At 38.6% G+C, this 23033-nt stretch overlaps 1 protein-coding gene across 1 annotated transcript in view; it reads left to right on the top strand.

Annotated features, from left to right (window-relative positions):
- The window catches only part of LOC139480160 (orexin receptor type 2-like), a 52403-nt gene that overhangs the window by 11949 nt on the left and 17421 nt on the right, over positions 1-23033 (top strand). The window contains exon 2 of the mRNA XM_071263194.1: positions 7835-8204. Within this exon, the coding sequence (XP_071119295.1) occupies positions 7835-8204 (370 nt within the window). The remainder of the gene's footprint in view (positions 1-7834; positions 8205-23033) is intronic.

Raw genomic sequence — 23033 nt, 5'->3', positions numbered from 1 at the left:
GGATTTCCGCATAGGAAGACGTGCCTGCAACAGCTGTCGTTTGTAGTGGCGTTTCTAATGTATTTAGGAGATTGTCGGTTCGCGTTAGGGAACGGCAGGGTGTACACATACCATCAAGCACACAGACGTTTTTAATCATCTCCCGACTCAAGCGTCACTCGGACACGATTAACCCTGAATGTATGACAAAGAAGAATGTGGTCATTATACATTAGTTAATGTCTTTTTCATTTCAATATCGCTGTAGGAAGCGTAGCAGGTATAATGTAATTACCTACCAGGAACGTGTGTGCCTATCATCAACAGCGAAGAATGAGCGAATCAGTACAAAACTTAATGCAATTTGTGTGTATTTCAAACATTTTGTAATTAAAAATCACCTTGTCTTATAAACACAGTATTCGTGTCGATACTGAGTCAATCACACGTTTTTTTCTTACATGTATGTGTGACACTTGTGAAAGATACGCATAAAGACGTTCCAATTCATCAATATAGATATATTATCATTTGACTTTGCATTCAACAACTATCATGACAAGATACGTGAAAAACTGGTTAAGAAAGACCCACGAATGCTCATCCAAAATAACTGACTTAACCATTAACGCCATTCATAAAACGAGGCACTTATTATTGATTAGAAGAAACACACTGTTATGTTAGAGGGACGATAAACGATGAGAATTAGAACCTTGACGGACAAAGTGCCTGCGGACGTAAGAATATCGAAATAGTGAAAAGCCAAATAAGATCTAGGCCAACACATGTTTCTCTTTATGACGTCCGTGTACTCCAATGAGACCTTGGTCAATAACGTAATAACAATCAAGTTGTCTTTTGAAGAATGGAACCTATCTGAGAAACGCTTGGCTCAATGTATGTTGAAAATTAGCGCATCTAGCTTTTTGGGTCCTGCAAAGTGGGCAATAATCAGTACGAGGCTTTGATATTGTGCCACCAGGTGTTTTTGTTCACCAAAAGGGTCAGCTGAGTGTGTCGAAAATGCTTACGTTGGCGAGTAGTTTCAGGTAAGTGTTGGGGCACTTACAAACTTATTTCTTTTTTCAATGCACACAGTTATACGATATAAATACCTGATACTCCCAATGTGGAATGGGATCTCTATCTGAGAACGAACATAACAGAATAACTATCAATTTGAGATACTGATACCAACAATGCGTAAATATACAAGACAAAACCCTTTCCATATGAATTTACGATAGGGCCATAAGCATGTGTTTAAGAATTGCTATCAAATAGTGACCACACCCCAGTGTTCACGACAAGGTGAGCGTAACCTGCCCTACCGATTGCGCCCGTCACACACGAAGGCAAGTCAATTGTTCAGCTGTCACGGGAAAATATGTTACAAGTCAATGTGGGGAAATGCATTGGCCATCATATGATGAAATCAAATACAAATGTATGAGGGCATAAGCTAATGCGTGTGTGATCTTGACTGTCACCGAGTTGAACTAGGATAATACTGGTATTCCTTCCAATAGTTAATAGGGTGATAATGATTCAAAAGCTTCACCACGACCTCCCGTATCATGTTAAACTTATCAAAGGTCAAGCATATCACAGCGACATATCAGTATTTTAAAAATATAATGTATGTAATACTCTTTTCATGATTGACATTGATCTTTTGTGGAAAAAAGGTTTAAAAAGCTTACATTTTTGTGGTTGAACTTATCAAGGCAGTATTTTGAGATTTCGTTGCTTCTGTGAGGATAAAGTGGGTATTTGATTGGCTTGGTCTGAAGGTCATGGATATGATAATGTACGAACGTTTCCCGCCCACCACAACATATCAATAATTTTTCTTGCAACTGTATGTAGGGAATATACTTGCCCTATAACAGGCGATGCTCTTCTTGATAGAGTCTTCGTCAAAGGTCACTTGGGGTTTCGTAATTCTATATAAATCCTGTTGTGAACGTGAAAGGCATCACTCTTTATGAACGTAATTACAAGCCAATTTTCAATCAGTAATGATTAATCATTAATACCTCGCACTTTATCATCACGTGTCATGTCAAAGCTAAGGCTACTGGAATTCACATTTCACTTAGGGCGGGTTGCTGTTCTTTACTGATTGAGGTCGAAGCTCAGGTTGTTGAATTACGATTTCTTTGAACCTCACATGATTGGAAAATGATGGGGACTCCTCCGTTGCCTCTTCTAATGCAAGGGCCCTACTTAGCTGAATATATATTATTCAGACTAACTTTACAATAGCACGCGGAAGCGACCATGTGTCGTAATGCTGAATACTTTTACATTCCACAGTATTTTCGCTTCTGTTGATAACTGAGCTTTTATTCTTTTGACACTTTTTTTGCTTTTAAAATGCCAACGGAGACGCAATTTCTTGCTTGATAAGATAACATGAGAAGTAATGTCCGCGATGGTTCTATAATTGTTATTTCTTGAGTGTTGGTAAGTAACATAACAGATAGAATATGAAAGACAATGTCTTGCAAACGTGTTTAACGTTTAACGTCTACGGAGACATCTTCCAAGGTTACATTATCAGAAAGAGGTCAGTGTGCCATCTAAAAGAGGCAAGTTCATTTATTACAATTAGTAGAGCCCAGAAAATTGCCCCAGCATGCCTGTTGGAACACGGATGCTTATTGTAAGTGCTTATTTACTCGCGCGTCTAACACATTGCAATTTGCTGAAGTATAACTATTCAGTGAAACGTTATGGATGTACGCGCCAAGGGGCAATGTCTCAGTACGTTTGCCTTACTTCGTTAAGTATTCTGGGATTTCTTTCCATCAGTATTTTAAAGACGTTCCCTGCTGTTATAAACGTTAATGATTAAAAGTGTTTAAAGACAACCGGCTGGTCACAGCAGCTAATTTTGAAGAGTGCCCCAATGCCCAGACTGCGCATTAAGAGTATACCAGCCTACGCCGGGGCATGAACATATTCTATCATATTATGTGTTTCTGCACTGCTACTATTGGATACACTAAGGTTGCTTTAAAATCGTGGAATACTGTTTCACAAAATACCGTGGAAAACAACATTCTTTCACTGAATTTGTAAGGAGGCTAAAATTATTGTCATACAAAGTTTTGGGTTTGTTGAGGCATAATGTAGGATGGTGTTGCTGGAATGATTTTCGAATTCATGTTGCAGTGAGGGCAAAAAAGCGACAAAACCGTTTCCATATCCAATAGAAATTTCTGCGTAATGCAGCGTCGATAGTACGATTCCGACTTCATCATGGACATGTGTTTATGAATCACTAGTAAATAGTGATGATAACAGGTGTTCGCGAAAAGCTGAGCCTATCCTGCCTCACCGATAGCACCCGTCAAAAACACATGCAAAGGCAAGTCGATTGTTTACCTGAAAAAACACGGGAACATATGGTACAAGTCAAAATTTGGAATTCAGCGGCATTGGACATATTTCTTGTCATTTTTACGTCAAATATGGAAATGTCCTGTACATGTCTTCCATAAAACATTTTCAAAGCTTCACTCAGGCCTTGAATGGTATAATCTTGATAAAACAACATCTAAGCAAGAGTCGTCTGACTCTCTTTAAAATCTTGGTAAGTTATAGGACCACCGGATGTGTGTATGATTTTGTTTTTAGGAAAAAACCCAGTAAGAAAGAAAGAGTCGGACAATTTACTGATAGGAAATCCAGCATATCCTATGAAAAGTTTGTTATCCCAGTATTTGTTTCGTCAAAAATTTAATTATCTCAAATATGTCGGACCTAATTAGCCCATGGAGACTTATTCATCTTTTATAATGTCATTTGTTAAAGACATTTAGACCAAGTTTTACCATGTAACATAGTATTCATACCTATTCAGTTGAAGTTCACGTACGTGTATATATTTCAGGTGTCATTTGAAGTACATTTTGCTAATTTCTGAGAACCAAGTGGCAATTTGAATCATTACGTTCTATGTATTATGTCTTTATCACAAACACAAAAGTGCTGGCCCGTGATATCGTACCCGGACTGCATGGAACCTTGCTGATAATTTCAACCACTGGTATGTCTGGTCCAGACTCGATTATGTACCGGCCGCCGTCATACAACTGGATTATATATGAGGTTAATGCGTACAGCGTTATTCCCACATGACCTGCTTATCGCACGAGGAGATAGTGTAACTATCGGAAGATGAGGTTGTGCCACAGTAAACGGTCATAAACTGCGATTACAAACATTTCGGAGGTTCCAAAAATGAAATGAAATGCATTTATATGATCGTATTCAGATAACGTTGTGCGCGACAAACTTGTTGGCTTTTGGTGTTGCAGCGTTTCATTTCTACTTGTACATGACCTGAATCATTTGCTGGTATATGCATCAGAATCGTATGCACTCATGTCTAAAACATGGCATGATATAGATGCTCTTTTGAAAACTTCAAAAGGTTTCCAGTTCATACGTTTACAACATGATATATATAGAATTACGAAACCCCAAGTGCCCTTTGCCATTGATAAAGAGCAACGAAACTCTATCAAGAGTGGCATCACCTCTTAAATGTATATTTCCCACATTCAATTTCAAAGAAGAAAAGAAGATAAGATGTGGTGGGCGGGAAAAGTTCGAAGCCGATCCTTATCAAGTCCATGACCTTCAGAGTCAGTCAATCAAACACCCACAATATTCTCACCGCAGCTCAGAAATCTCAAAATAGGTCTTTGATCATCTTAATCACATATGTCTGTTTTCTAAACATAGATCTTAATGAAGGAATGTTAAACTTTGACGGAAGGTTATATTTATCAGTTATTTCAAATAGCTACATCCCCGCTGGATTACCGGAGTAAAATCTTCAGAAGGCTACGCTCTATCAATATGGATTGGATAGTCTTAGAGTTGCGGGGGTGCACAAAGACATGGATTGTTGATCATACTTTCAGTTACTGGTTTGTCTGGTCCAGACCCGAATATTTACCATGATATGCACGTATCAGGACGATTGCTTAATCAACATTAACTCAATTGAAGACCAGGGGGCAGGATACATTCACCTTTTCACCTGGTATCAACACTATTTGATTATGATTCATAAACACATGCTTGATAGAAACGGAATCCGAAACGCAAACTGACATTGAATGTTACGCACATTTACATAGTTATAAAAAAATTATATTTGCGTTGGTATATCCATTGATGCGTGTGTACAAGAATAATGTTCCTTATTTTGAGCAAGTTTAAAAAGCTTACTTCTGCTTCACTTGTATCTGAAGAGCAGTAGTACACCTAATTTCCCTGCGTAATTAAGTCCCAGATTACCTGCTCTTCAAACAGCCCAGATCACTTAATATCTGTGACCACTGGGCCACCGCTCCTCCCTAGTATAGGTCAATTTCATTAAACAGGACTGCTTTCGGAGTACACCATTACTTTCATATTGAGACATCAGACTGACGATCAATTCTTAAACATTACCACTATACACCAAGTAAAAGATATGGTACAATCTACGAGGGCTGGTCAAAAAGTTCTAAGCCTGACTAACTTTCAACTATGGGCTACAACAAAATGAACTAGTCATTGTTGCACATTGTTTGAGTAGTTCATTGCAAGTGTATTTGGTTGAGGTTGTTTGTATTTTAGTGACAGCCAGTTGAACGTGATGGTACCGAGCAGTCATCAAGGTTCAGACTTTAGAGAAAATTACTCTCCAAGAAATTCATGACCGCGTTTCACAAGTGTATGGGGATAAGTGCCTTGATGATAACCCTAGGTCTGGACGTCCCTCATCTTCCATCAATGAAGATTCAATCAAGGAATAAAACCCGTACACTGCCATATAGACGTTTTACCATTGCTGAATTTGAGGAAGACACAGGTCTAAGCCATGGATCCATTGAAACTTTTATTCAATGGGTGCCAAAGTTTCTAAGTTCTGATATTAAGGAAATTGAACTAACATTCCCAGAGAAAATTTAAAGCTAACTGAGAAGGATTTTGTCAAATTTAAAAAAGAGATTAGTAACGGGTGATGAAACATTGGTCTATCACTATGAACTCGAGTCAAAACGTCAATACATGGAATGGCACCATTCCACTTCTCCGCCACATAAGAAATTCAAGTCTTCAAGATCAGTGAAAAAAGTTATGGCCGCTGTATTCTAAGGTGCATGGGGTGTGATCCCTGTTGATTACTTAGAAAGTCAAAAGACGATTACTGCTGCCTACTATGCTGATTTGCTTTATGAGAGATTCTATCAAAGAAAAGCGGCGAGGAATGCTGACTGCTGGAGTTCTACTTTTTCATGACAATACTTCTTCTTACACCTTTCCACTTGCAAATGCTGCTGTGCGACTATGTGGATTCGAAGAGCTGCCTCATCCTCCATTCTTGCCACAGCTGACACCAGGTGATTTCCGCCTGTTTCCTAAACTTAAAGAACACCTTCGTGGAAAGCGCTTTAACGACAATGATTACCTCAAAGCCGCCGTGAATGCTTCTTTGAGATAATGTTGAAAAATAAAATTAAAAACACTTTCACAATTGTTGATTTTGTTTGTTAGGCTTAGAACTTTTTGACCAGCCCTCGTACATCTACTGGGGACGAAGTATTGTAAAGGTGTAACGGAAGAGATTAATATAAACAAATAGTGAACTAACAATGTTCATGAAAAGGTATTTCTGAATAGGACATGTATATAAGTATAAGATATCTGTTACTAGTGTATGACACTTCAATAATAGCGTTACAGTTGATTCTTGTATATTTGTATTTGAGGCGTGGCTTTCCCGGCTTGAACACAGCCCTGAAAAGTATTTTCGTTAAATCACGACGTCAGATGAATACATTTTTTGAATCCGACGTCCAATGGTTTGCTTATTTTAGATTTGTTTACTGACTATAGACACCTGTCTATCGATGGGAACTTCTCCAAAACTAAAACAGTAATGAGAACGTTTTGCAGTGTCGATCTCACTTTCGCCCTGGGAAACAAAATTAGAATCTCGTATGATTTGCCTTATTCAATATTCATGGAAATAAATTATTTCTCAGTATAGACAAGCGACTGCGTTAAGATTTTCAACTATCTAGAATCAAACTGGTCCAAAATGTCGCAGGCATATTGAGAGATAATCTTACCTGCGCTTGTGAATCAACAGAACAGGTCTGTACATTATCCTCTATAGCTTAAGCGTAACTCGATGGTGAATATAATTGAATTTTTTCATGACTGAAACATTTTCATACTCATTAGACAAATACTATTTTATGAACACGAAGGTATAACTAACCTCGTGTGTCTGTCGTGGCGTCGAAACTACGTCGTCAGTGGATCATATTTTGTCTTTTAACCTTCTGTCATGAATAACGATGTTTTATGCAAAGTTTAATATAAAAAGAATAATATCACTATTCATTCATTAAACAGCCAGGCTTCCATGTGAAAGATTTCCAACTATTCCTTGTATTTGTTTTGCAATTATGTTACTAACGTCAACTAAACATTTGTACGAACATTTATGAAATATTCCGTCCGGGTTTGAATTTTAACATGAATATTTTATATTATACATGCTCTGTACATGATCAGATAAAACTATGGCTCCCTCATATAAGGCGTGAGACACATTTTAACTTAAAAGAATGTGGCATGCAAAATATATGTGCTTCTGCTGGAGTCAATGACATTATCTTGTATGTCTAGGACACGTCTTTCACACATATCTCCATATCTCGCAAAAAGAGTCCTCTCAGATGATAATCATAGTTAAGATGTATTTAATAAAGTCAATTATGCTGTCCGCAAAGAAGTAGATTGTTTCATCCTTTATGTTTTCCTTTATTTTCAGACTCTAACTGTCTGCGTGTCAGTCCTGACACTTTGCTGTATTGCTGTGGAGAGGTATTATGCCATCTGCCGACCACTCAGTTCGGACATAACCTTCAGGAAAGTATCTATAACAATGGTTGTCATCTGGATCGCTGGATCTCTGGTAGCACTGCCCAATCTGATTTTTATGGAGATCACGAAGACGTATGAGGACATCGACAATTATCTGGTGTACAATCGCATGAGTTGGTCGTACACAACCGATGTGGCCTACCAAGTATTCTTGGCATTGGCGAACTACGTGGTGCCATTAATCCTCATGACCATTGTATATTCTATCGTATCCTATACTCTCTGGAGTGCCAAGGCTCCTGGTGCTGAAAATCTAGGTAGGTTTGCAATTGAGATTGTTCAATCATGCATGAAGTAATCTTTAATAACATGGTCGATTACTTGATCGCTTAACCAATAGATGTCATGTCTGTGAGATGTGATCATGAGACAGAATATTTAACGTCTCTGATTATCAAGCAGAGTAAATATCTTTACAAATGACTTTCAGGGAGTCTGCATCTTTTGTTGTTTGTGGATTACCCGTTGATGACATAGACATTATAAAGCCCTTACACGCATAAATGCCGGACAACGTGCATAGCTGAAACATCAAAAAGGCACGCATCTCTTTTCAGGGATTTGTGTATTCATATTATTATTTGGAGAAGTGTAATTACAACGTATGATTTGAAAAATACACGTTTTGAGATATAATATACTCTGCGAGTAAAATATACAGTGAGTTTTGTGTGTCAGCAGGACCGTGTATACAATTTAGCACATACTTATTCACCTTACCCTCGCCGATTGGTTGAAATGACACACAGGCAGCATGAACAACAGTGGTCACCTGATTCCTACTGTTACAATGGATCGGTCCTGAAGCACCGGCAACCCGAAACACCACGGCGACAAATCAATCATTTTAGGGACATTTAGATGAATTTGAAGACATTATGGGGCAATTTAATTTATTTGTGAGCATAAATTAGCCCTAATTACTTTTGAACGGAGATATGACAATACCTAAAGTGTGGCTAAAAGTTAATGACAGTTTTGAAGTTTCAAGCAATGTCACTGACATTTACACGAGTTTTTGCGTTTTGTTTCCCTTGCTTTCAAGCCTGTACTAACACGACACACCAAACCCACTCACTGACATGTGTGAAAGCAACCAAACTGATGTTCAGGCGAACATTTAAAGACCTCAGTCCCTTCAGTTTGATGTTTGATGTTGTAAAGCGCATATCCCCGTCCTGTATGTTTCCACTGCCGTCAGCGTTTCCACAAGCCTAACAAAAGATGCTGATAAGGCAGGAGACCTTTCGTCCTTTTAATCAAATATGTTTTCTTGCCTGCAGATCCAATAACCTATCATGACAACTCCAGATGTCTAGAGTGTTAGAGTTAATTACGTTTGACATTCTTTTAAAAGTCTTATGACGAATGTTTTTAATTTGGCATTTTGCAAGCCCAGAAGGTGTGCTGGACAAGATTAGACAATGTTTTCTTCGGGACCCGAAGGTAGGGGTTTAATGAAGATCTTGGAAAATAGCTGTATCATTCATTTCAAACTCATCTGATTTCATTTGGGAGAATATTAACAGCAAATGAAGACACGAGTGAAGCTGACTGGAAATAATTGATTTCAGATGGTATTAAAACTTTATTTTAAGTTTAAAAGTGTCAGTCCTATCAATATCAGCAGAAGATATGTTCTAAACGACAGACTTGATCACAACACCAACAACGTCATGATATATTAAAATATACATTCTGCGTAATACACAGCGACAGACAATAACAGACATAGATCTAGTGTCGCACACAGAGGCACATACATACACACAAACACAAATACAATGAGGTACAGAGACACACACAAACACACATGGACACACATATGAGGACACACACAACGATAGACAATAACCGACACACAAAGTCGCACAGAGACACATTCACACGCAAACAGAGACATTTAGATATAATGACACACTCACACACATACACACATGGACACACATATGCGGACACACACAACGACAGACATTAACCGACACACAAAGTCGCACAGAGACACATTCACACGCAAACAGAGACATTCAGATAAGACACACACATACACACACGGACACACATATGCGGACACACACAACGACAGACAATAACACACATGAAGTCACATACAGAGACACATACACACACAGCCACTAAGAAACAGATACAAACGCATACCCACACGGACACACATAGGCGGACACACTACACACAACCCCCACACGCTCACACACATACACACCCACATACATACGGGTACACACTGTCAGACACACACATAAACAGACACTAACATACAGACACACACGCTCGGACGCACACACGCACGCATATTCTGGCAAGGCTGAAGTACTTATGCTAAAGGAGGCCGTGACCACCAGTGCTCATCATCACAGGGAACGTATGCCCTACAGTTGTGAACAATAACATGAAAACAGATGGAGTACATAGTATCGCCTGTTGTGACAGCTGGACTGATACGAACCTACGCATAATCCGGAATAATGTGTCAGTCGGTTGGAACCGACACATAATCCGGTTCGCTTTGTTTTTTGCAAGCCGACTTGCGTTTAGTCGATAACAGATTTGACACAGTTTGACCTACACTGAATTTCCCGATATCTAGTCCCCACAATATTTTCTTAAAGTAGAAAAGGAAAACCTTAACAAAATAAAGTCAGGAAACGATTCACATGTTACTTTGTGTAGTGCCTAACGGCGAACAATAGTCTCATATTTATGTACGGATTAAACACCTTTGCTTCCTTTTAACGATTGGGTTGCCTGGTGTTACGTGTTAGCTCGTACAATGAGTGATGCGAAATAAAATCAATCATTCAAAGACACGGTGTCTCATGCTTGCTTAAATGTCATGACCTCAATGGAAGTAATGTTCATTATGTCTTCTTGAATTACATGTACATACAAGGCTCGATCGTCATGCTTGTTCTTCCTTGATCATTAAAAAGCTCGAAGACACGCAACCAAACAAATGGAAAGACATGTGTTTGCAAGAGATAAAGGATGTTCGGGAGTAATAGCTCCAAACATTTCTGTAAAAGGCCAGTTATCCAATCCCTTCACATCGCCACTTTAAGCAATCTTCTGAAGTGCAGAATTAGGGAAATCACCACTTTTGATCGTTTTGATGAGATTTTAACCATGCCACGCCGAAGTGAGAATTACAGATGGCGCGCTGTAGGAATGCTTCAGTCCGATACCACGCAGCACGACGTTGCACATCACGTCAACGTCTACAGGAACACCATGTGAAACAACGACGTCAGAGACACAGGTTCCAGATTGCAACTCTCACTCTTACCATCTCTGCCAACAGAGGCGTATCTGCTAGGACAGTCCTACGACGTCGACGCATCTGCGGCATCCAGCCAGAAGGCCAGTCCTGACGGCACAACATCAACGTCCAGCGGTGTGGAGAACGCTTGCGGTGGACAGCACGTTTGTAGAGAAGGGTCCTCCCTACAGATGAGTCACATTGCCTTCATCACCGTTCCGATGGCAGGTCACGTGTCTTCAGGCGTCGAGTTGATGGTTACATCACACCATGATTCTTGAATGCGATCGTTTTGGAGGTGGCGGCGTCATGATCTGGACGGAGGTGAAGGTAATAACAGCAAACGAAGGACTCCATTGAATTTGATTGATGGGAATTTGCATTTTGCGAGATACCGGAATGACATTTGGCAAACGACAGTCTAAACGTTTTTGCAACGGGATCGGCCTTGGAGTAACTTGCAAGCACGATAACGCCAGACCACCTGTTGCTGGGGTTATGCAGCAGTGTCTGGCACAGGACAAAGTTAATATGCCACCGTGGCCTGCAATCCTGTGATCTGTCACCACTCGAACATGTCTTGGATGAAATGGAACGACGTCTTTCATATCCTCAAAAGGTTGAAGAAATTTCGACTTGTCCCTCCTCCGATACAGAACGCCATTACACAGGCCTTTCTTCAATCCTTAGTGGCTTCAATGAGGCCTGCATCAATGCACAAGATTAACACACTCGCTATGAACGTGCCTCTTAAACCCCTCATTTGCATGTGACAGGAGCGCTCTTTATGTGGACTATTACCCATTAACATACCTTCAGACATTGGTCCTTTCACGTTGTATAATTCCACCCACAGCAGTAAAATGGTTTTACCGATTCTCTTCTTTTATACGTAACACAAATATATGCCTTTGAGTATATTTCAAACGACTGCATTCATAATCATTTTGTTTCAAGAGGAAAACATGCTTTAACTTGATTGGTACGAATCAACTGATGAAAATAAATTGTAGTATTACGTGTATTTGAGACTAAACGTTAAACACAGTCTTGTTATCGAGTCATAGGTGTCCGATTTTCACAAAGTGTTATTAACGCGGTTCGTAGTGAATTCCCCAAGACCATCTCCTTCTTAATGAGGTGGCATACACATGTATACAGCCCCGTCACAGCCAATACCTCTGTGCATGGATAAAATGCCCATGAAGCCTTCTCTTTACAGTCCAGTGTCTTGATGGATGTTCGAAGTGGATCACTAAAGGCCGTTATCGCCCGGTGATATACAGCTTCTGTTCGTAGAGTACTTGGAACTATGCAGGTCGTAAAAGGGATATGAAACTCTATGTAGTCTGCTTCATTATCCTGATGCAGTAAACGTTAACAATTCATTGTGAGTTATGATTTGTTTCACGAATCTTAACATAAAGAATAGGGTGGATGCGTGTCGGGTTGTGGTGCCATTTATATGGTAGAAACTTGCTTATGGTCGGTATATATTTTAGCTCTTTTAAGTGAAGGATTAAGCAAAATCATTGATACACAGTTGACACCTTTATGTGTTGTGTTTATGATATAGTGACATCATCATCATCATTTATTGTATTCAGGCTATAGGCCCATATACATACACTAATATTATATTTAGACAATTTTGTACAAGTTTAAACATGCAGACTTATATATACAATTTTGTGAAAAATGAATCGCATCACAACACAAGAGGAGATGAAAGCATTTGATTAATAAAGGCAAATAACCTCAAGAATAATAAACATCATTTGTACAAAGACGGTTGCGAAGTCGTAAACCATAATTAATGTATAGGATAGTATTCTTTTGTTGCTCGTTAGATATTTCATCAAAACGGAGGAGCTTGATTAGTGTATTGATGTTTTGGGGTAAACCTTGGAAATATTTTGACATGTAAGAATATGTTTAATTGTGTTTTTGATAACTGTATTAACTAGTGCTTAATGTTATGATCCATACATTTGCCATAATTGTCATTGGTATTTGATAGGCATGTTATATGTCAAAATGCTAGACTATATCGCAAGCTCCGACGTTCATACAGTTTGGCCCTCACTCTATGAAGGTTCTGACATAAAGTGAAAGTCAATTCGTAAATTAGTTTTTAATCTTATGATAAATAGTGTTACAAATGAGATAAATATAGTTTGATTATTTGATATTCAATAATGGGATAGGTGAAAGAACTTCGAACTCGATAATTACTCATGTATTAATAGACAAGAAAGAAAGACATTGATGTCATGATGATTGCTTCTGTTGGATAAATTAGGTAAAACGTTTAAATTAACAACTGTCTAGAATCCAAGGCTCAAAGCTACAGTCGGTGATTAAACCTCATGTTTTTACTTTTGTCGTGATTATCTTATCTCAATGACTTACCTATTGTGACCTTGAGACTTACATGCTCACCCGTTTCATTGTGATTGGTGAGTGTGTGTATTCTCTTTTGTATTGTGTGAGTATACATTCCCTTTGGGTCATTGCAATCTTATAGGAACATGTACATGTATATGTGTCTAAACATATCCCCTCTTGAACAGATGGGACTATGTGCACGGAGGGGTCTCACGGGAATCGAGTCCATTGTCAGACAGGGTATAAATGTGATATGGCTGACTTTCACAGAATGGATGTTTACGAGAAACATGACAATTAAAGCATTCAATCTAAGGCTGACATCAAGGACCCTGGGTTGATTGCCTCCTGTCACTTAACAGTCCGTCGTTGGAAACGATCTGCCACACATTTCCATTTCTAGTAGATATTGTACATCGAAGACATGTTCAGACTACATGTTGTGTATACCTATACCAGTTCGAGTATGAAAATAAAAGACGTGCTTCCTTTTGAATTGATATATTTAATATTGTATGGGCGTATGGCAAGGATGATAAACACCATCATTTTGCATCGCACCTTTGGGAAATTTGTATCTAGGAAGTCAACTGGGATTTCATCCACCATTCAAATTCCAACAATAAATGAATAATTTTTGATTAACTTGATTTTTATGCTTCGAGTGTAAACCCTGTACTACTGATGGGTCGACTTCATGATCCGCAGAATCAAGGCGGAACACTATGGGAGAATCTGCTATGACGTACATGTGTTTTGAACTGAAAATGAAAGGTCCCCATCACCTTCATTCCATATCAATCTTCGCAAACGCATTATGCCTGATTTAGCTATGAATGATACCGTAATGGAGCAGGAAACGAGTCACAAGAAATACAAGTTACACAACTAATTAAAAAATCTGCGTTGTCATTGCATAGTTGAAATTTGATCAGAATGAGAGCGAAGGTAATCAGCTAGAGGTTTACCTTTTAGACTACTTTTAAGGGCAAAATACTTATTTGCGACTGTCTCACTTAACAATTAAGGGTACCTCAGAAAGTAACCCTTTGGAATTATAGGTATCCAGACGGAATGTATCATTTTTGTATTGCTTTGGAAAATTTGTTCTGTGGAATCTAAAATTTTACCCGAAGTGTGAAACCAAAACTGGAGATGACTTTGATTAATATTAAAACATTTAACCACTCTTATAAAAGATGGCCAGTGGGAGTGAGGGTCAGAGGTCTTATCTTACAACGCTTGTGTTCTAAATTTTGTTATCCGACACAGAGCCGCAAAACGTTAAGGTGGTATACTTATTGACTAATCACGAGGGCAATATCATGTTTTGTTGAGCCAAGAAACTGATACTGTCAATATTGCCTACTAGGGATTTTGTCAGTATCAGTTTCTTGGGTCAATAAACCATGATACTGCCCGAATTGTGTTCAATAATTGTTTTATTACAGAATTGTAAAAAACAACAGCACAAAAATACATAACAATAATTGCATAAGATGCTACGGAAAGGTGATGATTCACAACAAGCCTTGCGTTACGCTTTGTCTTATTGGCTGAAAATATTTCTTTCCCTTTGAGTGAATTGGCTTAATCACGCAGGGCAATACCACTTTTGATCGCTGCACGGCCAGATGGGTCTCGGGGAAATACCGTGTTCTGAGGAGGTCATTTGACCCTTTCTCAACCAATAAGAATTCAGATATAATTTGTGAATGTAACAATAAAGGTTCATCTCTCTAAGAGGTTGTCTAATTTAAGTTAAGGGGGTTAAATCATGAGAAAAGACGCCGACTTTCATGTCCAATGGAAGGACAGAAAAAGGTGTCTCTCGACTGTCATGAAGTCTTATATGGGAAATGGCGTTTAACACACCATCATTTCCGTCACTTTAAACTGAATAATGGATACATGGAAGTTTACGCAATGCCGTGGTACCATCCATCCTTTTACAGGTACTTAAGAAGAAACAACTAAATAGCATATTTATTTTCCTTAAGTGTCTGATATGAAGTAAATAAGATAATAGATACTTGATGTTTTCTTTATTAACTAGAAAGACCTCACGGGCACGCTTTGTCCGAAGAGGTCCCATTACGTCAAGCTTGTCGGAAATTTGTTGGGATCGGGTGACCAGAGTCTTCTGACATTTCTGATCTTTGTTCATACTTTCATTCACTAATATGTTTCCGATCAAGAGTCGAGTGGTTACAGGCCATCTGTATGTACATAAAGCCTGTTAATTTGCTGACTGTGGCATTAAACAACAAAACACTTTTGGCAATTAGGTTAGCGTATCTTGCCCCTCCTGTGACACCCGTCTCATGACTGTGGCATGTAGGATCGGGTGACCAGAGTCTTCTGACATTTCTGATCTTTGTTCATACTTTCATTCACTAATATGTTTCCGATCAAGAGTCGAGTGGTTACAGGCCATCTGTATGTACTTAAAGCCTGTTAATTTGCTGACTGTGGCATTAAACAACAAAACACTTTTGGCAATTAGGTTAGCGTATCTTGCCCCTCCTGTGACACCCGTCTCAAATACATGCAAAGGCAAATGCACTATAATATTTACATTTTGTTTGCAGTATTCCATGTGACATAAATACGGGCACATTATTTACCCATTGGTTGCAATTTTATCAAGAATGGATAGTTTGCAGGTTTTGGTATAGGTCACACACAAAATAATGTCACATGAAAGGTCAGTACGTTAACCGAAAAAACACATCAGTGTCATTAACATTTTGACTTGGCTTTATAACCTGAAGGCAGGTTCATTCATCTTTTGAACTGGATTCCAAAGCACCAAAGCAAAGAGAGAGATATATTGCTGGGTCGAGCAAATGTACTAAACAATCTTTGTTTCAAAGATTAACCATAATCCTTCATACAATCAAGTAAGGAATTATTACGAAATGGATTATCAAAAATTCAAAGGATACACTTGACGTTTTGCAATCCCAGAAAAGAACCAAGTTCCCTTCTGTCAAACATTTGATTGTTCAACTTTGTAACCATTATTCCACATGTAAAACTAAAGGAAATGCTTTATTCCTTGATCATAGATACAGTTACATAACCAACTTCTGAGGTACATTATTATTTGTCCGACCCGTGAAGATTCCGGGGGAGAATAGGTCTTCAACAACCCATGCTTGCCGTAAAAGGTGACTCACGGGATCGGGTGGTCAGGCTCGCTGACTTGGTTGATGCATGTCATCGATCCCAATTAAGTGGATCGATGCTCATGATATTAATCACTGGATTGTCTGGTCCAGACTCGATTATTTACAGACCGCCGTCATATACCTGGAATATTGGTGAGTTCGGCGTTAAACATCAAACCAACCAACCAACCAACTATTTGTCCAAAATGCCATCTGAAGATTATTGAGAAAACAATATGTGAAACGCTGGAGTTCCTCATTGAAAACATCGATGTTAAATTTTGGCAAGAAGTAGGCATCCCTATGGACACCACTTGTACTTTCCATCTTTCTGATTTGTTTCTTTATGCATATGAATCCTATTTTCCACTCGGATTGGCAAAGTCAAAACAGGATAATTTGGGAAAGAAGTTTCAAACTTAAGCTTCTGATATATCGGTTATCTGATATCGTTGAATAACCATTAAATTGCCAATTCCCTTCCACTGATTTCTCCACCTGAACTAGAAATAAACTAGAAATTAAGGAGACCTGTTTCGTCTTCAGATCTATGCATAAAGATTCAGAGTGAAAAACATGTATGCCAAGTATGGATGACTTTCTAATAGTAAACGTTCCCTTTATTTTGAGCAATATTCCAGCAGCTGCAGCCTTTGGTTGCTACATTTCACACTGTTAGTTAGAATCGAGCATCCTCTTTCTATGCAGATTTCAAAGAGCGTCATACCAATAGTTGTTTAATAAAGGGAACAACATTCATGGCATAAGGAAAGCTATATAAAAGGTTTCATGGTAGACATGTTGAGGACATTTCCAAATTTGACGTATCAGTGACCAAAATGAACAATTGACTTGCCTTGTCATGTGTTTATGACAGGTGCCACCGCGAACACCTGGTATCATCACTATTTTTTAATGATTCATAAACACACACTCGTGATGCAGTCGGACAATGGATTTCTTGTGGTTATGGAAAGGCTTTTCTTTCCTGAATTTGAAGAGATACTGACCTTGATGTAAGGGAAGTTTGTTATGAAGTGTATGATCTTCCGGTGAAGCATATGGGCTTTTGAGAAAGAAAATGGATAAAAATGTTTTCGATGGCACAAACATTTTACTCCAGTCAATCTATTGTTTAGGCCACCTCAGTGAGTGTCCAGTGAGAGTCTAATCAACAGGGAGCAAATATCGTGTAATTAGTAAGAATAAAGTGGCATATATATTGGTTATCTGTCCTCTAGAGAATAAAACATTTACGTCTATCTCTCAGATATTCATTGTTTTCCTAAAAAAACGCAACAAAATTGATTATTTTTGTTCCTCATTAACCCCACTTTACGTTTTTGGACTTATGATAATAATGAAAACTAAAGACAGATATACTGACACTTTTTTTGTAACAAATGGTTGGGTAAGTATAACAAAACACTCTCTTGGGAGAAATCTTGGACAACCCCGGTCACGAGTGTAAGCACTAAGCAATCTATGCATTTATTCCGAATGATTTTCTAGACTCGGGACCGTCCACAAAAAAGGGTTGATATGTCACGACCACATTTACACTAACATCTTATAGACTTCCCACATGCGCTCCGGATAACATGGGGCCACGAATCACACATGAGCCCCATTTCGATGACACGTAAATTGAAAGAGTGTGTTATGTTTTTTTGGATTAAGGGTCGAGCCTATTCACACGGGATTTTATTGACACAATGACGAATGTACGTCAATATATCGCCGTGCCATGTATTAAGACGAAGCCCGTATAAACGACCTCAGGCTTTTAGGCAAACCTATTGAATGACGTATCTTATGAGCACGACGAGGTGATAGAACAAAAAATCTTATCAATGTGACATTCAACTCGAACACAATGTAAATAATAACGACAAAAAACATTTTCATAATCATAAGAAATATATATTAAAAGCAGACTCCATTGTACGATTTATACCGTATCAATAACATGAACTAACGTGTGTTTATGAATAACTTTCAAATAGTGATGATACCGCACCAATGGCTGGAGCTGCTGGGATACTAGTATTTCTCAACACAGAGGGAAAGTTGACTATTGGAAAGTTGAAGTTTGTTATATTTGTTGTCACAGGCTGTTTCAGTGGTCCCTTGTATTTCTAGTGCGGGTTGGTACGAGTGGAATAAGTGGAAGGGAACTGCCCATTTGACCATTATTGTACGGTATCAGATCATCGATATACATCTACATGAAGCCTAAATAACATTTCTTGGCCAAATTCCCTTGTTTTGATTTTGCCAATCTAAGCACAAATTCCAATTCATATGAGTAAAGAAACAGATCGGCAAGAAGGGGGCGCTATTGGTGCCCATTGGGATGCCCACTTCAATTTGAAAGTCCAAATAGGATCCTATGAACAGAGATTCGTCGGTAGAGCAAGATAACTAGGCTTACTCCTTTAGCCAATACATGGTTTGTGTCACAAACAGTAATTCAAGAGTGTCTAACAATGCCAGGAACGGGAATTCGATGTAAAATGTTAAGACATGTAAACTTTGAGACAAGTACAGTTTTGTCAAACCTATTACAAGTACAGTACTGAGCACAAGATCACGATGTCCCCCGAGCAATTATAACGTGGCAAGTTCGACTGAAATTGACAATTGATTCGCAGCCAGAATGCAGTTCTGCTGTGTCATTTAATAGAATTTGAACAAATACGAATATATTTTATTCTTAAAACAACATTGCTGCGAGTGTGATATAATGTGAATCTTGAAACTTAATCAATAATTGATATTTTGTACTTAGATTTGAGAGTGTCATTTATTGGGCTCTGTCTATTTATCACCTGCCTTTTTAAACTTAAAGGCGTTTATAATTTGTTTGTGGAAGGAAAAGTGTTAATTCGAACACAAACTTGTATATCGGTTCAGAGTGCCAATAGAAGTTACCAACCAATAAGCTGATTGTCGTTTCAGGACTCTGTATTCGCATTTCGTTTGTGGCAGCTGCTAACATTGGAATTGCATTTATCACACCGTATTTACTTTCATTCATGGTGAAATCGATGCAGTCTGACAGGGGCTTGTCCGATGGACATAACCTACTGAAAAAATGACCATATAACAACGCGTCAAACACAGCGAGCCTCTAGCTTGAATAAGAAACTGTATCTATAACATTAAGCAAAGCTCAATCATGGGCTGACTCGAACTGGTCAGCATACTGCATAACACTTGTGTAGACTGTTCTTCGTCGTAATCCTATTTACCCAATATCGTCTTGTATATATATATATAGGGTCCACAGACTGTAGGTATAATTACCGTGGATATAGCTGCGCCAGGTTCCGTCATAGATTCCTTCTTCTAACTAATGCTTTACAGCTGGGAAAAGACCCACTCTTTTTAATTTCTGTCTTACACTGGCCATGAACTTCACATCGAGTACCATAAGTTCACAATAGATATACAATGTAACCATAATCGACAATGGCCTCTAATAGTAACGTTAACATACTATGCACCTCGGGGATGCGATATTGCAATATATATGAGTTATATGTCACATGTAACAATGTCCGGTAATGAAATACACATTTAGTGACAGTGCTCATTGTCCGTAAAATTGACATATGGTAATATTCAGTGCTCACACATGAATTACCTCCCAGCAATGAAGCCGTATTTGAAATGTCTGGACCATTGTGCAGCCTGTGCCTCTGGTGCGATACCATGGACGGGCCGCCCTAATCATTAAATCGGACACTTGTTTCTTTGTCTATTACTTTCTAAAAGATGAGGTGCCATGTATGATTTATGACCAGCCTGACTTTGGCTGACAGCTTGAGAATTATTTTGTTTAAAATTATGAATCATAACGTACATTTCATACGCACTGGTAATAGTCTGAAATGGAAATAATATATTTCATTCATGTTTAACGTCTTGTTGGCCATTATCATTACCATATTGTTTAGGCCGAGACATTAAACCTGCACCCATTTTTGTAGCGAAACGGATATAATTCTTAAACGTTTTTCTTTACATAAGCAGCAGAATCTCTGCAGTTGTACATAGCAGACCTAATTCAAAATAAACTTATCGTTTTTATGGGTTTCAACAAGATCAGTGAATGCACTGTCGTGTCACATGATTTTCTAGTCCATCGATCACTTGATTTTCAAGTTTGTTTAAAGGCCCCCGTCGCATGGCAGGAGTGCCACTGTGCGGCGTCAGGCAATTAATACTTATATTTTACGCAAATTGTGTGAATGGCGGGTGAACCGGTGGAGCAGAACATGCTGACCCTTTTCCTGAAAACATGTGTACATGTGCTATTGTACAAAGCGCACTTAGCGCTAAGGTGATCGTAACTCCCATACCTTAACGTAGACTTACAACAGTCGTAGTGCTAAGGTTGTTTTGTACAACGGCACCCTGGTGTCACTGATTATCAGTGGTCCACATACTTTTTGAAAGCGACTTAGCCCTTTATGCCACATGGAATCTGTTGGCGGATATTGAAAAAAAATTATTTATAATAATATTTATTGATGCCAAAGAGCCGATTCGGCTACATTTAAAATATTAGTTAAATCAATGTTTATTGAGACTTATTTCGAATCATTCTCACCATAAACGACCTCTTTACGTAAGTATCACGAAAGAATAATAATAGAATGTTATACGTTCAAAAACAAGTCAACGTAAGGAGTTACGTCCCTAATGTAGGGGTTTGTCGTGTCGGGTATAAAGAGTCCTCATGTGCGGTTGTATCGGACAGCAACCCCTAAACCCCCCTCTTGGGTTGCACACACCACTTTCGCCCCTTTCGGAAACACATTAAATGGGATCAGTCGGAAAGCGCACGTTAAATCTCCAAAGTAAGTAAGTAAGTAAGGTTGTATCGGTGTATTTCTGTAATTATGTGTGGTTGCCAGAGACAGCCCATAATGGCAGGTTTTCACTTTATTCACATGATCCACTTACATTGATCAATAACTAATTTTGAGACACCAAGTATCATCTAATTCATGGTTCAAAGTAATAAGCCAAGGGTCGTAAATAAATTATACAATGTGAAAACACGGACGCCAGCTAGTCACGTTCGTAATGCCGTCATAAATAAATCATAGCAATTTGCAAACGTGTTTCATGTTGGCATCGTATGGCAATCACAATACTTTGGGATATTTGGTATTGGATACAAGGAATACCGGAGCCATTCACGTTTAGACTGCCTCTGCTTGCACAAAAGGGTATCTGGAGAATGGAGTTCTGCAGTAATGTGTGATCTAGTAACATCCAGTAACATGCCTTACAAAAAAGCGATTTCAATATAAACTTCACATCCATAACAGTTGGTTTTCTTTATAATACTTTACATTTCGGGATTGTTTTACTGGAATTGAATGAATGGCAACTTCTCCTTAAGTTTGTTTCTGGCAATATGTATGCCAGTGAGGCTGATGTGTTTGTGATTTGTTGCAGTGAGGCTGTTAACAAATAATATTTTATGCAAGTTTTGTAAGTGGCGGGTGCGACCGGTTGGGCAGGACATGCTTACCCTTTTCGCGAACACCTGGTGTCATCAGGGATTTTCAGGGATCCATTAATATAATATCACCTCTATTTTGTCTTTTACTCCCTATGGAATCTGTTTCGGCAGATAACCGAGATTGGGGTTCTCTGGCTTTTACGTTTATTATCATATTGATGATAACACGGGTTCGAATATTAGTTTTTCACTCAGTCATGACATTTGTTGTGTCACTAAAGTAGGGTCATGTCCCGTTTGTCTCCTCATAGGTGGTGTGTGCGAAGATTTCCATGCGCATACTGCAAAGTTCTATTTACCACTTTGTTTTGCTAGTTTCATTTCAAGTTAAAAAAGAAGCTTGTTAACATTATATTAAGGTGTTTCTTAAGAGGTCTCTATTAACTTGCTTCTAATTCAAGTTAATGTAACATCACATGTAATGCTCTAGATGAGCTTAATGTCAAAGGTGGTCTCCACAAGATGACTCTAATTATATATATGTATGGTATTGTACGAAAACAGACCGCGTGGTAGTTCCATTAAGGGCTTGCTGCGTTGTTTGATCAGGGTTACAAAATTCAAGGCATTAGTAAAGCTTTCAAAAAGTTTAAAAGTAGACACGCGAAGGTCATTTCCAAATTTGACGCATTACTGACCAAAACGATGTCCGTTGCCATTCCCTATTTTAACTTGTACATGTACAATATGTACTCGTGTTTATTGC

This window comes from Haliotis cracherodii, unplaced genomic scaffold (assembly GCF_022045235.1).
Source record: "Haliotis cracherodii isolate W230 unplaced genomic scaffold, xgHalCrac1.p SCAF_4, whole genome shotgun sequence".
Lineage (NCBI taxonomy): Eukaryota > Metazoa > Mollusca > Gastropoda > Lepetellida > Haliotidae > Haliotis > Haliotis cracherodii.
The sequence above is the reverse complement of the archived record's forward strand: the minus strand, read 5'-3'. Positions and strand labels throughout refer to the sequence as shown.